The sequence below is a fragment of the Dreissena polymorpha genome, chromosome 3, assembly GCF_020536995.1.
Source record: "Dreissena polymorpha isolate Duluth1 chromosome 3, UMN_Dpol_1.0, whole genome shotgun sequence".
Classification (NCBI taxonomy): Eukaryota; Metazoa; Mollusca; class Bivalvia; order Myida; family Dreissenidae; genus Dreissena; species Dreissena polymorpha.
The window spans coordinates 59,923,385-59,939,225 of record NC_068357.1 but is presented as its reverse complement, the minus strand read 5'-3'; the positions used below and the strand labels follow the sequence as shown (position 1 = coordinate 59,939,225).

Here is a 15,841-nt window from a genome sequence, read left to right as displayed (position 1 = left end):
GAATATGCTCATTTTTGAGGATTTTGAGATAAATTAATTCAAAAGTTGGGAACTTAATAATTAAACAAAGCAAAATTTAGTAAAATGTTTCATATGCTTATTTTGTCATCAGTGCATTTTTATAGCGCGAAAATCTGCATGTTTTAAATTTTGTAATGTATGATTGAGAAATATATTTTTAAAAAACAGTTTTACCGTAAATACTAATAATATATATTAAAACTGAAATATTTATTGGTGTTAATTATTATGTTAAAGCTACTGTTTGTCGAAATATAGGGTTAAATAGTGATAATGTAAATTCATAGGATTCGTTCACATGAAAGCTTATTTTACCAATATTTAAACTTAATTTCTAAACAATTTCCATTCAAAATATTAGCATGCAGGATACGAACAGAAAATTTGGTTTGTGTTTTATATTTCGTTATAAATTTCATTTATTTCCGGTATTAAAATAACAAAGATATTAGCATTGAAAATGTCCACGTATAGCGTTCTAAAATGTAAACAAGACATGTATATGCGCATGCGTATTCTGTAGAATCCTCGATGACCTTTGAACTGTGTTCAGATATTGTTATGATTGGACAAACGTTTCAGCACGGAACGCCCCCGCCAAAATTGTAAACATTAGATGAAAAATGGCGGCTGTCAAAGTTGGACATGCAAGCATATTTCGAAAATTGAGAGCAAATATAATAGGAATGATACATTTACCGGCCAGCCCAGGTATATATTATGTTTATTCAAGGTCAAGATACCTGACTTCATTTAAATACATGTTATGACAGTGCGGGTTTTTTTACGTTACACGTGTGATTTCAATCTGTTATGATAGGTTGTCTCAGTAAATCAGACATGTATACATATGTGTAGTCCATATAAATGATAATTTTTGCTATGGTGGCTCTGGTATCAGCAGCCCATTGGGTTATAAAGCTGATAGTTGAATTATTGCAACTAACATATGTGTCGTGTACTGAGAAAACTGGGCATAAAACTGAACATGTGTGTACAGTGTCGTCCCAGATTAGCCTGTGCAGTCCGCACAGTCTAATCAGGGACGACACTTCCCGCCTTTATGGTATTTTTAGTTTCAATGAAGTCCCTCCTTACCGAAAATCAAGTTTAGGCGGAAAGTGTCGTCCCTGATTAGCCTGTGCAGAACACGACTCATATACAAAGAATTTGAAATAAGTAAAACCGTTCATATGGGTATAAATTCTCCGCAAAAAAATGTTGCCAATTTTGATACACAAAATTGATATATACTCAACCAGCGTCTAGTCAAAATTCCGCCTGCGATACGTCAGAATCATTCTTAATTTCATCTTCACAAACCAGCCTTGACCTTGTATGCAGGATTCGGGGTTAGAAGGGGCGGAGTATTTACCATTAAGATTGGTCAAAACACAACAAACTCAACATAACATGCAAAAGCCTAAAATCTGCTCACTGCTAATAAACTATGGTATATCTCGACATTCTGGTTTGTTTGTCTGTCGCTTCAAGACCACATCACTGTAAATTTTCAGTGAATGGTCATTAACAAATGATATGATAAATGTTGCAGTTGTCGCTAGATAATGGGCCGATATTGGATCACTATTCGAATGCACGTTCAGAAAACGAATCTTTTAAATCACTTCTTTGATATTAACGAACATTGTATAATTGAACTGGTATGTCCCCCCCCCCTTGCCCCACCTCAAACAAATTAGCTGATATTAAACAAATATATAATTTCCAATTCGGGAAGATATCTGCCCTAACAAGCACATCTTTTAATTTCATCATCCAGCCAAAATCGGGTCGATATGGGCATGATCTCTCGGGAAGGACAAGGTCTACCGGCATTCTATCCCTGAAAGTGGGAGAATACAAACAAATGCGCCCCTGCACTATTTCACTCTCCGTCATATCGATACAATCTATAAAAAAATAGACGCATTTTATATAGATTTCTTAAGCAACTCTCCCATAACTTAAACTACTATAGCACACTACAGAAAAAGGCAATTACATTTAGAAAAGACTACGGATTTGCTTTGATTGATGGGAATTCAAAAAAAGAGAAAGGATTGCAAAAAGAACAACGACACGTTGTCAGTTCATCATTGCTTTAATATTCAATATAACTCACAGTTTTTGATATGCCTTTTACATTCTTTTGTGAAAGTCTGATATTTAAATGTATGTTTTTCCAGAGTCAAGTTTATTGTGCATTTGCTAAGACAGCAGTTTCCTCTCTTTTGGTTTATGTTTTAATGCGGAAAATGTGTCGTATAAACGAAAATTCAATTACAGTAAGTGAGAATGATATGCAACAGAAAAAAAAATCATGCTGTTTTTTTCTATAGTTAGTCTCAGTTAATACCTGATATATCGGGTACATGTGTGGAGATGGCCAAGAAATCGGCGTATGTTTTCCTTATTAGGAACCCCCGGATTCTCAGGGTCGGTAAATGACATACTGCTCAAGGCAGCGAGGGAGGCGGCCATCTACAAGCACGCTGGCGTGGTAAGATACTGTTTTAGATTTCAAAAGTGTTTACATGCCCTCGATAGGGTGGCATATAGCAGTCGGACCGCCCTTCAGTCATCAAGTTTGTCAAGCAATCCGTTTTCCGGAGTTTTTTTTATAACGCAACGCTTTCATATATAGAGCTGATTTTTGGTACGTGAGTCTACCTACATGACCTGTAGATGAAGTATGAGTTCCGGTCCATTGTTTTTGGCAAAGCTATGGGCATCGAACATTCAGAATAATTTAGAAAAACAGAATTTAATTTCGAATATACATGCATCCAATATTTATTGAACATTAAATAAAAGAAATTTTATCACGCGACCATCGTTTCTTGACTTTACCCCAGGACAGCGTTCTTATCGAGAACATGCACGATATACCGTACCTCCACTCGTCGGCCGTTGGACCGGAAGTGGTGTCGGTGATGACCGCCGCGGCAAGCGTTGTGCGGTCTGTGTTCAGCCACGCGCCCGTCGGGGTGCAAATACTGGCGGGTGCCAACCAACAAGCTCTGGCTGTGGCTCTTGCAGCAGGTGTGTCTGCCTATGTGTTTCTTTGACCTCATCTAAACAACAACACCTTTGCGAGAGACAACATTTGGTGTTGTTGCGATTCAATACTTACCAGGGCTTTTCACCCTTATATAACTTATATATCCCATGCGAAAATAAGGTCATTTTTTCCCAAAATTGATAGAGGAATTTCCCAAATTAAAAAAAAAATTATTTTTTTTTTTACTTAGACATATTGGGCATCTCCCAAATTGAAAGCAATGAGCTCTAATATGATTAAGAATGCACCAAAATGTGTCTTTTAATAGTTCTGCACAATGAAAAGACCCTGTTTCAAAAACTTAAAAAAAACACGGATTCCCAAAATGAGCAGTTATCGCGCATGAAATTCCCAATTTGAAAGGCCCCTGGCCTCTTCCCAATTTCCTTATGAAAAGCCCTGCTTACCCTCCGCGAATCGGCATATTTCATTGATCTATCATACTGTGTTATAAAGTTATTGTTCTGAAAGTTCACAGCATGGGTTTGGTAGCTTTATGAATGTCTTATTAAGAATAATTGTTGGTAGAGATATGACTAATGAACAGTACAGAAAAGTGTCGGCGATCTGTGCCTTTTAAGAGAGTTTGTACGTAACCCTTTGGGGTAAAAATAAAATAACGAATATTCAGCTTTTGATGTTTTATTTAAAGATCCTGTACTGTACAAGTGTGCAGCAACATTAATGCTCATCTGTCATTATATGTTTTGTAAGAAATCATGCATTTATAAGACGACAGCTTTACATACATATGCAGATACTTAGCAATTCAAAGTATCCTGTCGTATCTATATTTTAATTTAGATTATATTATACGGTTTATTACATTTCTTTGAAGGTTTGGACTTTATTCGCGCGGAAGGATTTGTCTATAGTCACGTGGCAGACGAAGGTATAATGGACGCCTGCGCCGGCCCGCTTTTAAGATACAGACGACATATCGGCGCCCAAAACATAGCTGTGTTCACTGACATTAAAAAGAAACACAGGTTAGTGTGTTGACCATTATTTCCTCTCTCGTATTATTATAAAAAGATACATTATAATTACAAAAAAATAAAAAAATATTATCACCTACCCACGTGTACGGAATTTCCGACTTGGTCAATACCGGTTTAGGTGAACAACCTCAGAACTTATTATACAAAATATCTCCACATATTACAAGTAAATATTTTACAACTAGCGTCACTCGCAACAAGGCCAGTATCATTTCGATCAAAATGTTTTTACATCAAAGAAATTAAACGTGTGTTAAAGTGGATAATTTACTAGTTTGTACATATGCAAATTTCTTTCAAACACAATCTTTACAGTTATCATTCACACATTCTGCCGTTTACTGACCGAGTTAATTTTTTAATCGTTTATTGTCCAGTGCACATAGCATAACATCGGACGTGAGTATAGCGGAGACCGCCCGTGCCGCGGAGTTCTTCAGAAGTGACGGCGTCATCGTTACCGGAAAGCAGCACGGGACAGCCTGTCGACGTCGCAGAACTTACGGGTACGGTGTCTGAATATCGCGGCGCTGGTATTGCTAATTGGTCGTTGCGAACATTTTGTTTTGCTATATTTAACAAACATAAAACAACAAGATACTAATCAGGTCCGCACATTCTGCTTGCTTGGTATAGTTTCTGTTTTAATAAGTCTCTTCTATAGGTAACTCCGCTGGAGGCGGAAAGTGCCTTCCTGGACCACCCTTAGCAGTACTCCAAAGGCTTACGACACTTAACGCACGTGCATTAAGCGTAGATTGCTCAGATGGAATTAGTTAAAACAAAATGTTGCGCCTAACACAAATTTTAATTACGGTTCCTATATTACAGATGTGTTGAATGCGGTAAAAATCCCGGTTTTCGTGGGATCGGGCGTGACACTCGAGAACTTCCGTCAGTACAGTCACGTGACCGGCCTAATTATTGGCTTCCTATTTCAAAACGGACCACCATTGGACACGGGACATTGACGAAAGCGTTCTTGCGGACTTTATGGACAAGGTGAAAAACCACCAAGAACGGGACTCATGATGACGGCAAAGAACACATATTAATTCATTGAGAAGTATTATAGGTGTCTACCTCTTGTTATATCAGAAGACATAATGCAACACCGAACCCATGATTTATTTGGCTGCAACGGTACAACATCTCTTTTTTCCTATATCAAGTGTCAGAATACTGGATACATGTTCGATTCGAGTGCGGCTCAGTGTGGGTACGAATCGAATACTTGACAGGTTGCGAATTTCATCGGAAAGGTGCCAGAGCGAGGCGTTAGAAGCCGAGGATTTGTCAACTCTTTAGTTCACGTCTTGCTACAAAAACACACAGCAATCAATAAAAGTCAATGTTATCTTTAGGCGTCTCTCTAGCCGAACCGTACCGCTCTGGTCTGACTAAATGTTATACAAATACTTTGAAAGCGGTCACGCATCAATAGACCCAAAAAGTATAATTGTGCAGTTATTTGTTTAAAAAAAACTAGTTAGTTAAATGTGTTCCTTATGCTTTGAATATAATAAGCGTTTTTATGAATAAATGTAAAAAAGTACACTATTTGATTATCTAGTCTTAACGTTCACGAAATTCCGAAAAAGATCGGGGGTTTTAACTATAAATACGGAGTATATCAAGATTTTGGTTCATGTTCGCGATCATATATAATGCAAATATGGATGTTTTAATTTTAAAGAGTTTCATAAAAATCCACACCCCTTCTATAGTATTAAGAAAATCTCTTGCAACATTTTGTGTGTGCATGGTTTGCAATCCCTGTTTTCTCTTTTGCTAAGTCAGGCTGTTTTTCTTCCAATATACCCTGTTATATTTTTGACAGTATTCAATGCAACAGCTGATGTATCAATTATGTTGATTATTTGATATCCAACTCTTCTGACCTTTTCCACAGTTATCAGTTTAACACGGACATGAAAATTATGTTAACAACATGTTACCGTGTCAAGTGTCAATAACGTTGCTATTGGCAACCAGCGTAGAAACCCGCCATTATCGTTGGACGTTTATGTCTTTAATTAATACGTAAATAATTGTAAGATGTATGCATCGCTATAGTTACAGTACCCGCTCGATTTCGGCCATTGTACTATAAAACTGCCTGCTTAAATTTACAACAGTAATCATTCAATTTTAAAACATTGACAGTTATTAAGGCGACAAATAACTTGACTTCTGGTGATAAATTACTAAGTAAATTCGACTTTTGACAGATTTGACAGTTGAAATTTTACTGACGGACACTGCGAAATGGCCTTTTTTGGCGTCAACATTTTCAAACGATGGACATTAAATAATAATATATAATAATATATAATAATAATAATAATAATAATAATCTCTTTATTTTCCGAAGGTTTTCCGAAAATTCAGAACCTTTATCAGTAAGCAATCGCCTCGTTAACAAATTTGATGTCCCAAGTTCACTGCATCTTGTTTTTTTAGGAATGCACTTCTTACACAAAACTGAAGAAGATAATAACTTATGTAATCTTAAATCAATGTCATCGGAAAATGACTCTTTAAAAGAGACGTTTATGTAAATTAAATGTGTTACCTACATGTAAATAACGGCGTCATATGTAAACCGATAATTATATTTATTCTGACAGGAATTCTAACCAAGTATGAAATTAATTAATCCATTTATGCCTAGCGTCTAGAAAAAAAATGGCATTGGTCTTGATGCGGCGTCTCATCAGGGTCTGCGCTGATTGCTTAAATGAATTTCTTTAAGAAATATTCTAAATATAGAAATAAATATACTAGACATCCCTAATTTTGGAAATAAATTGATCCAATTTATAAGGATGTGAGAGTCCACTAGGGTTAATTAATTGTAAGTGTATGCAGTGCAATCATTGTTAGGAATAAAAATATAACGCTCAAATAATTGTACAATCTTGAGTAAAATATCTGTGTTTTTTTCTTGCCCCTTTTACCCGCATTTTATTCGATTCTCTTAATTGTTTGACAAAACGGAATAGTACTTTTAAGCAAAGTATTACTTTGACAAAATTAATTTTAATTCATATAACGAAGAATTGTTATAATTACTATAACTTGGAATGCTGTCCGAGCTCTGAAAAAAGTTGCTGCGTTCATGCATGTGAAATGTTAACCATGGTCCTATACAAACAGGTCCCTATATAAACATACGCAATTTATTACAACTTTCAATGATGCGCTATTTTGTTAAATTTAGTTCTGTAAGGGAGATAACTAGTTCTGAGGAACTGTTGCAGTAATGTCCCTTTCGCATGAAGGCTATGTTTACTTACGAAAGCAAGTAATATGCCTGAGGCGCAAGATGAATTCGTTTGTTTACCATTCTACGTAGGATTCCTGTCAACCATGTCAATGTTAAAACAGATAAATTTTAATTTATGTTCGTTTTTCTAAAACTTATGTAAACAAGACAACTTAAATGTACAAACATTAAAAATTACATGACACTATTCACATTTGTTTAAGTGACATATTTTGAAGGGCTCGATGATAAATCAATCCAAGACGAGACAAAGGACTTACCGGTACTGCGTCGAGAAACAAAAACAAAATCAAAGAAAATCTAAGCTGTAACAACTGATTTTATGGACAAAATTGTTTCCCTTTACATTCTCATTTAAATGCGTAATGTCATCAATATACTTTAACGATTGTTATACTATTAAAAGATACGTAGAGTGAACAAAATACTTCGTATACTAGTAATTTGTATACAATTAATTTTGATATTTTATATAGCGTTCATATATAACTCTTTCCTGTATTTTAGAGATGTCGAATTCCCGAGTGTCAGGTTTAATAATCCTGATTTCATATTACCACAAATTGTTATTTGAAAACAAACTTCTAAATTTTCGCGATTCCGACTATTGTCAATTAAATGATCATAACGATGCAGCGCAGAGAAAAATTCCAATTAAATTGAATAAAATGAGACACGTTCTGAGAAAACTGGGCATAATGCATGTGCGTAAAGTGTCGTCTCAGATTAGCCTGTACAGTCAGCACAGGCTTATCAGGGACAACACTTGCCACTTTATGAAATTTTACGTTTAAATGAAGTATCTTCTAAGCAAAAATCCAATTTAGGCGGAAAGTGTCCTCCCTTATAAACCTGTGCGGACTGCACAGGCTAATCTAGGACGACACTTTACGCACATGCATTATGCCCAGTTTTCTCAGAACGCGACTTAAATATACGCTAGCAACATATAGCCATACCCTGTTTCCATTTTACGAGAATATCGTGGGAAGTTATTCATATTTCGGAAAGACCACTATGTGATCGAGAATTGGCAAGCCGCTGCATATTAATATCGATCAACACGAAAAAAATTACAGGTCTAAGAAATATTTGCCTTTAAATGACAACCTACTTCAGAAAAGACAAAATATACACATATTTTTCATGAAACATGCAACAGCCAACGTAGTATAAAGCAAGGGACTCATTTGAGTAAATTATTTTTATGAAAAAATGAGACAACTCTGCAGTAATAAAGAACGTTTCAAGCAAAGAACTTATTTGAGTTATGTAAATATGAACTTACTCCAAAGCAATGCTAGTGATGCCAAGTTCGACAACTCTGCTGGAAAGAAAGGCAATAACACAACGTTCGATTATTGAGACGATATGAATTATGTGACTATAAGCATACTTCAGATGCAACGCCAGTTTAGTTACCAAGAGCGACAATTCTGAAGATTAACGAGTCGGTTCCGTCATTGATTTCGACCAACGGGCTATAATTATATTTAAATAAATTATATGATTATAAACTAGAGTATAGGACTATGGGCATACTGAAGATGGAGAACCACGCAAATCTTGTTTTCATGGGCGACAACTCTCCAGTACAGAGAGACGACTCCGTTATTGATTAAATGCAACGGACGACAACTCTCTTGAATTGCGAATGACGGTGCTCCGTTATTGATTAAATTCAACGGACGACAACTCTCGTGAATTGGGAATGACGTTGCTGATGTGATACTGAGATGTAAGATGGCTATCATCTCCCGGGTTATGATGGCTGTGACAGGACTTACCATCATGAGAAATAATCACCGACATTGAAATGATCGTAATCTATCGTGTGTACATTCGCCGGGAATGATTTTATGACCGATCTTCGCTGATCTGGTACTTGTAATCTCTGTGAACTGGGGCAAACACTGATTCAACATATTTATTTAAAGATAATAGTCATTGTTTACATTTATCAACAAACAGATAACCAATGTTAAAAGTCGGGTGTCAAAAATTACAAAATGAAGTTATTCGTATTTCTTGACTTGCCTGTATAAAATTATATCGTTCGGAATGCCATACATAAACACGATTAAGATTATTTGTTGGTGACTTTTGAGAAAAGTTTTAAAGAATTTAATTGATCTTGACGTCCTAGTCAAATTTGAAATTCTCAATTAAACTCCGAATGTTTTATTTATTATGCTTGTAATAACAATGTTGCATGCGACACTGTGTTTTTGAATTATTGCATCTCATAAAATAATATTTAAAATAAAAAATACCAGTAAGATCTCCCACTACCCCTATTTTAACTCATGTTTTGACAAAAAGTTTCTATCCATTGTTTCAAGTGCACTAACACCAACCAATAATTATATTCGAATGCTCTTCTTTTTCGGGCTATTTAATCTATTCGTAAATATATATATATATTATAAACGGTTGCTGCTTTCATGTATGTAAATAAATAACCATGGTCCTATACAAACAGGTCCCTGTATAAACGTACGCAATTGAATAGAACTTTCAATGATGCGGTATGTTATTAAATTAAATTTATATATATAATTTGTTTGTTTGTTTTGATGTTGGGTTTTAAAGTACTTTTTACATCCGGTATTTCGATAACTTTTTGTGGACTCCCTAAAAGCTTTAAGGCATCATCCGTATATGTGGAAGTCTTTCTAATTCTAGGAGCCACTTTGATTATCAAAGTGTTTATTTGCTGTCTTTATGGATTTCATGTTAACCTTAACAGAACTATGCGGACATTAAAATATGTGAGTGACCAATAATATGTACAGGCCATTACTGTACTATAGTACTATGACAGCGTACACTGAAGTACTATCAGAACCACGATGCGCACTTCCGCCGGTGTAAAGGGTCTATGGCCCTTAATTCACGGGTACTCTCGCACAAGGATTTAAAAGCACAGTGCTACTTGAACTCGTCGTAAAGTAGCTTGCAAGTTGATCTTATCCTGGAAGATTATTTTTATGGTTGTCACAAACTTCGGATGAGTAGCAACGGGACCATTGTTGTCTCAATAAAACTATTCGTCTTCAAAGTGCATTAAATGTACTTCAAATCTATAAAAACCATCCCATATGTCTAAATAGCATTAATCTTATCCCTCCATTGTGTTTTCGCGTACTTGCAATTCAATTTCATGTATTTATTTTACATTTTCGGTAAGTGACCTTTTTTCGTAATTTTGTTAATAAAATTCGAAACAGTCCTTATGCTGACAAACACGAAAGTCTGAAAACACCACCAGCTAACAACGCTATGTTCGTGTGCATTATCGATACTTACTAATATTATAATATGCATCTAACTATGTTAAGCATATATTGCTTAAACATGCGTCTCATTTCATTTCTAAAGACTGCGCCGCTTAATATTTATGTTCTGATTGACTTTAATTATATCTAGTGATGGTCAACAAATATCAAATAATGCATTTGTATTTTGCACGTCTTAATTACCAATATACTAATTGTATTGATAAATCAACGTGAGTTCTCATGCTTTAGGGTGCTATAATTGTTCAAGTGAAATACTAGTAACGTAATTGCATCTTTACATGTAATGTTAGATATATTTCATTATTACTACATGTACTCGTATGATTTGGAGCGTATTATATTGTAATAGTTTTGTGTAAATGTTTTTAGTGTTTTGGCACTTTTATGGCAATCATTTTAAGATATAATTAATTTCGTGACACAGACATATCGTTCGCTATGGAATTTCTTGAGCTCACAATCTGCTATTTATCAAATATTGTAAATTATTCGAGTATTGTTTAACGAAAGATCGAATCTCGAAGACCTTATTAAAAATGGAACATTTCATGCGATATTATAAAGATATCGGATACATCTATTCAAATCGTCAATCTTGATCACTAATAAAGTTGTCAGACCAGCAAAATGTTGCCTGTTAAAAGATTAAAACTCATTATTCACTGATGTTCGAACATCCTGTAGCCCTAAGGGTTCAGTGATGGGGTTAAATGTCGTTTCCTCTACAGTAGATCACGCGTGATAAGACCCGTGTCACTCAAAACGAGGCTCCCGCGCGCTGAAACTTCATAACGAGGCGGGAAGATGAAAATGGCCGATAAGCGTTGATTAGCCAATCACGCTTCCCGAATTCGCAGTGAGGCACACGTTTTGACGTACGTAATTAAAATTTTAAGTATTCTTAATTGAAATTAAGAAAACACTGATTTCAATCGACCAATGGATGGCGAAGATGTATGACTGAGCGAAGTGTGCTTCTCATATATATATGTAAAACCTAAACAAATAAAGTGTATCGCATCTGAAACATTAAATCACTATAATAAGTATTTGAAGCGAAATATATAAACTAATGTGGTGTTATTGCATAAGTGAGTTTTTCCACGAGTGTTGTGCTAAACTGTTTTTACGAAAGTAACTTATTAACTTGGATATTAACCGTGTATCTGACGAAATGTCTTTTATGGCATCACTTACGCATGGAATGCCTCCGCCTGTATCGGTAAGAACCATGTAGCATTCTTTCTTTCATAAAAAATATCCAATCATAAACACATGTTAAACGCGAACAATTTTAATGGAAATTAATACTCTTTTGTGAATATTATAATTTCCTCCATGTTTATATTATATGTTTATCACCATATATTGTATACAAAAATAAGACCTGTCTTCAAGTAAACGTAAAAACTATTAAAGCAAATTGATATTTCATATTGTCCATCTTAAAACGAACGATTAGATATAAGCTGGTAGATTTGTTCCTTTTTTATTTTAATATTTTTGTTTGAACTTGTAAATAACATGTATCAAAATGTTTTAATATATGTTCTGTGTGATTTGTTTCCTCTAGATGGGGCCCGGAGCTGCCCAGACTGGTAGCCAGCACTATATGCCCCGGGTTCCGAGTCTACCAGAAAACGTGTACACCAGTCTGCAATATGCGAGCCAGAGGCCGGCAGACGACAACGCAAATTTCTATAACGTAAGAATTTCAACATATATGTCGACTTCGAATTATCTGCTACTGTTCGCGTGTATTTCAACGTTCACTAATTGTCTTATAATACATTTTAAAGTTATATATTTTGTATCGTATAAATGAATGTATATTAACACGTTAACTACGTATCGTTTTTTTTTGTTCTGGTTTCTTACCCTACTTGACGTTCCGATAGAAAGGACTATTTCAAGTTACATTCTGTACTTTATGCAAATGCATTCAAACCATCAACAATTTCACTTTTCCACCGAACGTAAATAAGTAAAATTATTTTGAGCCTCGCTAAGTGAAAAGTGGGTTTAATGCATGAGCGTTAAGTGTCGTCACAGATAAGCCTGTGCAGTCCGCTGTCGTATGATATTTTCGTTTAAAGAAAGCCTCTTCTTGCCAAAATCTAGTTAATGCGGAACGTGTTTTCCTGAATAAACCTGTGCAGACAGCACAGGCTAATCTGGGACGACACTTTACGCAAATGCATTTAACCCCCTTTTCACAGAGAACGGCCCATTTATATTTGCTATTTTTTACCAGAATTTAACAGAGTACGGCCCATTTATATTAGCTTATTTTCGTATATTTCCAGGCATCCGCCCACAGTAAGCTGAAGGCAGCCTCCTCGCTGGGCTCGCACTACTTCGTGGACCACATGATGAACCCCCACCCCTACAGCTCGCTGTAAGTACACCGATATATTAATACAGACGACTGTAGTGTGAATAGTTCCATACATACAGTGTACGGTTCTCATCGCAATCGTTATATCTTATACAGTTTAAAAGAATGTAAGAGCTCCGGATTATGGACTTGAACGTTGCTTTTCACAGATGGATGCTCTAAGCTTTGGGTTTGAAGACTTTTCATGTAGCATTTAGTATATGCTATACGTACTAGTATACTCGAGTATGCTCTTTTACGAACTCGTACGAGGATGCATCTTGGCGTTAAACATGGATGAATAAATTAACATCATTTTTGCATGTATCAAATGGTATCACACCTTGCAATCATGTTCCTTTATGTACCGTCATGTATCAAATGGTATCACAACTTGGAAATATGTTCCTTTATGTACCGTCATGTATCAAATGGTGTCATAAGTTTTCAATAAGCTTCCTTTATATCCCTTTCAAGTTACTGTTCGATGATGTTTACTAATTTCACTGTTCATTATTTCCAGGTATCCGGGCTTTGACATCAATGCCGTTCGTCGCAAGAACGCAACGCGGGAAATTACGGGCCCGCTTAAGGCGTGGCTCAGCCAGCACAAAAAGAACCCGTATCCAACCAAAGGTGAAAAGGTCATGCTGGCAATAGCGACGCGGATGACATTGACACAGGTGTCCACGTGGTTCGCCAACGCAAGGCGGCGCATGAAGAAAGACAACTTGAGCGATGACGAAGACGACTTAGGGACTTCCGGAGATGGTGAGCTTTTAAAATATCTTTACATCATATCTTATATGAAGCTCTTAGAGTGATTTTAAGTGTCTAAAAATACAGATCTGTATATTTCATTCATATAATCTATAAAGATTCTAGTGTGTCATGAGCTTTAACTGTTTGCAAAATTGTGATTTGGACTTTGTTACACTTATATAAATATTCACATTTTCATTCTCGCGGTATAATATAATCGTAAATCTATAGCAACTAATTACCAGGCAATGCATTCAAACTTACGCAACCACGAAACCATGAAACTAATTGAGGTGGTAAACACATAAAGTACGTGTGTGTTTTTTAAATCGTGTTTCATTCTTTCTCTTCGTATTCAGAGATCCGTCAGCGCAGCGGAAGTGTCTCCAGTCGCTCCCAGGCCAGTAGTGAGGCGGACGTCTCCCGCGAGTCCGACATCTCGCGAGAACTGGACCACTCGGACACCGAGGAGCAGCATGTGCTCGTCGCGCGCCCCGCCAAAAAGTGCGTGCAGCGTCTCTTCTCGCCGGACATGCGCACTGGACCGGAAATCGCCGAGCCCGCCAGCTCTCCGGAGAGCCTGCCGAAGAGCCCCGAATACACGAACACCCGTCTTCCGTCCGTTTCCGAAATGATGAGCAGCATACAGTTCCAAACTAAACCACTTCCGGTTTTAAGTACAGACAGAAAGTCGGACATTTCTCACAAACCCAAAATATGGTCAATTTCAGAAATCATAAACCCGGCCAGTAGATCGACAATTCAAGAAAGTACTGATGCCTTACCCCAAGGGCCGAATTCCCTTCCGCCCCAAGGCTTTGCGAACACGTATTCCATGTACCATAACCACGGTTACCCAAGCAACGACAGTTCGTATCTCTACCAGAACGCTTCCCACGCGGGTTACATTTGTAGCACGGATTATACCGAGGCTCCTTCCGCTGTACAGTATTTGTGAACACTGATGATATGCAAAATGGTCCGTAGACATTCTTTAACGTTGAATACAGGGTAAATCGAATATTATTTACCGCTCAGTGAAATGGTGAAAAGCGCGACATTATGTGTATGCACCTATCGCACCAACAATAGTGAACTGCCGCAAGTTAATATTTATATTTGCTTTTTATTTCATAATAGTTATTCAAGTTAAAGAATATGAAAGAATTGATAATTGTATATTACATAACTTGCATAGTTTGTATAATTTATTATATGCGATAAATGTAAGAATAACCATTATATTGTTATTTAACAATAAAAAACTATAAAATATTGAAAAAAACTTAATTGTTTGTTGCGTTCATGTTATAAGGTACTTTAATATTATAAGTTACATCAACGAATTATGCAAATTCATTTATGTTTACAACTTTTAATTAACATGTTTTAAATAATGAGTACATAAGGGCAAATATAAGATATACTCAAAGTTTTTTAATCTTATCATAGCAATATGTTGTAGCCTATATATACTACTCAAAATTTGCTAAGGATCACTTTTTATAGTATGTGTAAATTGAAGTTCACCCACTCAGCCAGCATCACGCATCAATGATAAATCAATACATAAAAATAAAATCAAAAACACACATTCTAATATCAAAACCTGCAAAATAACAATTGAAATTAAATTATAATAAATTGAATATTATCTGAAAATAAAAAGTGATCCTTAGCAAATTTTGAGTAGTATAATTAATTCAATCCACATGTACAAAGTAACGTTGATGTGATACAGAAAAATGTTACGAAAAAAACAAGGCTCTGTGAAGAGCGATCTTTCATTGTTGACACGTGTGAAACATGGCATGATATTTTTCACATATCTGAAAGATATGATTTGTGACAAATATGTATCTACACTATGTTGCGAAATACGACATTGCGAGAATATAGAGTTAACTAGTGTACAATGTGCGGGACAATGTGGATATATTTATCACAGATATTGCTTGACCACCGAGGAAAAACAGAGCGGACATACTTTTTAAACTAGCGCCCTGTTGCGACTGCACTGCACAA

At 35.9% G+C, this 15,841-nt stretch overlaps 2 protein-coding genes across 2 annotated transcripts; both read left to right on the top strand.

Annotated features, from left to right (window-relative positions):
• The first annotated feature begins 25 nt into the window (after positions 1–25).
• Positions 26–7,562, top strand: LOC127874373 (uncharacterized protein F13E9.13, mitochondrial-like). Its single transcript, XM_052418645.1, is given in 9 exon segments — positions 26–44; positions 604–732; positions 2,442–2,524; positions 2,880–3,066; positions 3,924–4,074; positions 4,464–4,551; positions 4,553–4,592; positions 4,918–5,015; positions 5,017–7,562. Coding segments are annotated over 8 exon segments (837 nt in total). The 5' UTR covers positions 26–44; positions 604–644; the 3' UTR covers positions 5,119–7,562.
• Positions 7,563–11,126: 3,564 nt separating this feature from the next.
• Positions 11,127–15,190, top strand: LOC127874370 (iroquois-class homeodomain protein irx-2-like). Its single transcript, XM_052418641.1, has 4 exons — positions 11,127–12,382; positions 12,984–13,075; positions 13,578–13,825; positions 14,176–15,190. The coding sequence occupies exons 1-4, from the start codon at positions 12,251–12,253 to the stop codon at positions 14,772–14,774; spliced, it is 1,071 nt and encodes a 356-aa protein (XP_052274601.1). The 5' UTR covers positions 11,127–12,250; the 3' UTR covers positions 14,775–15,190.
• Positions 15,191–15,841: the final 651 nt, after the last annotated feature.

Coding starts and splice junctions, on each gene's coding strand:
- LOC127874370 (XM_052418641.1), top strand. CDS start 12,251: ATGGGGCCCGGAGCTGCCCAGACTGGTAGCCAGCACTATATGCCCCGG. Junction 12,383..12,983: donor ACAACGCAAATTTCTATAAC/GTAAGAATTTCA, acceptor GTATATTTCCAG/GCATCCGCCCACAGTAAGCT. Junction 13,076..13,577: donor CCCCACCCCTACAGCTCGCT/GTAAGTACACCG, acceptor CATTATTTCCAG/GTATCCGGGCTTTGACATCA.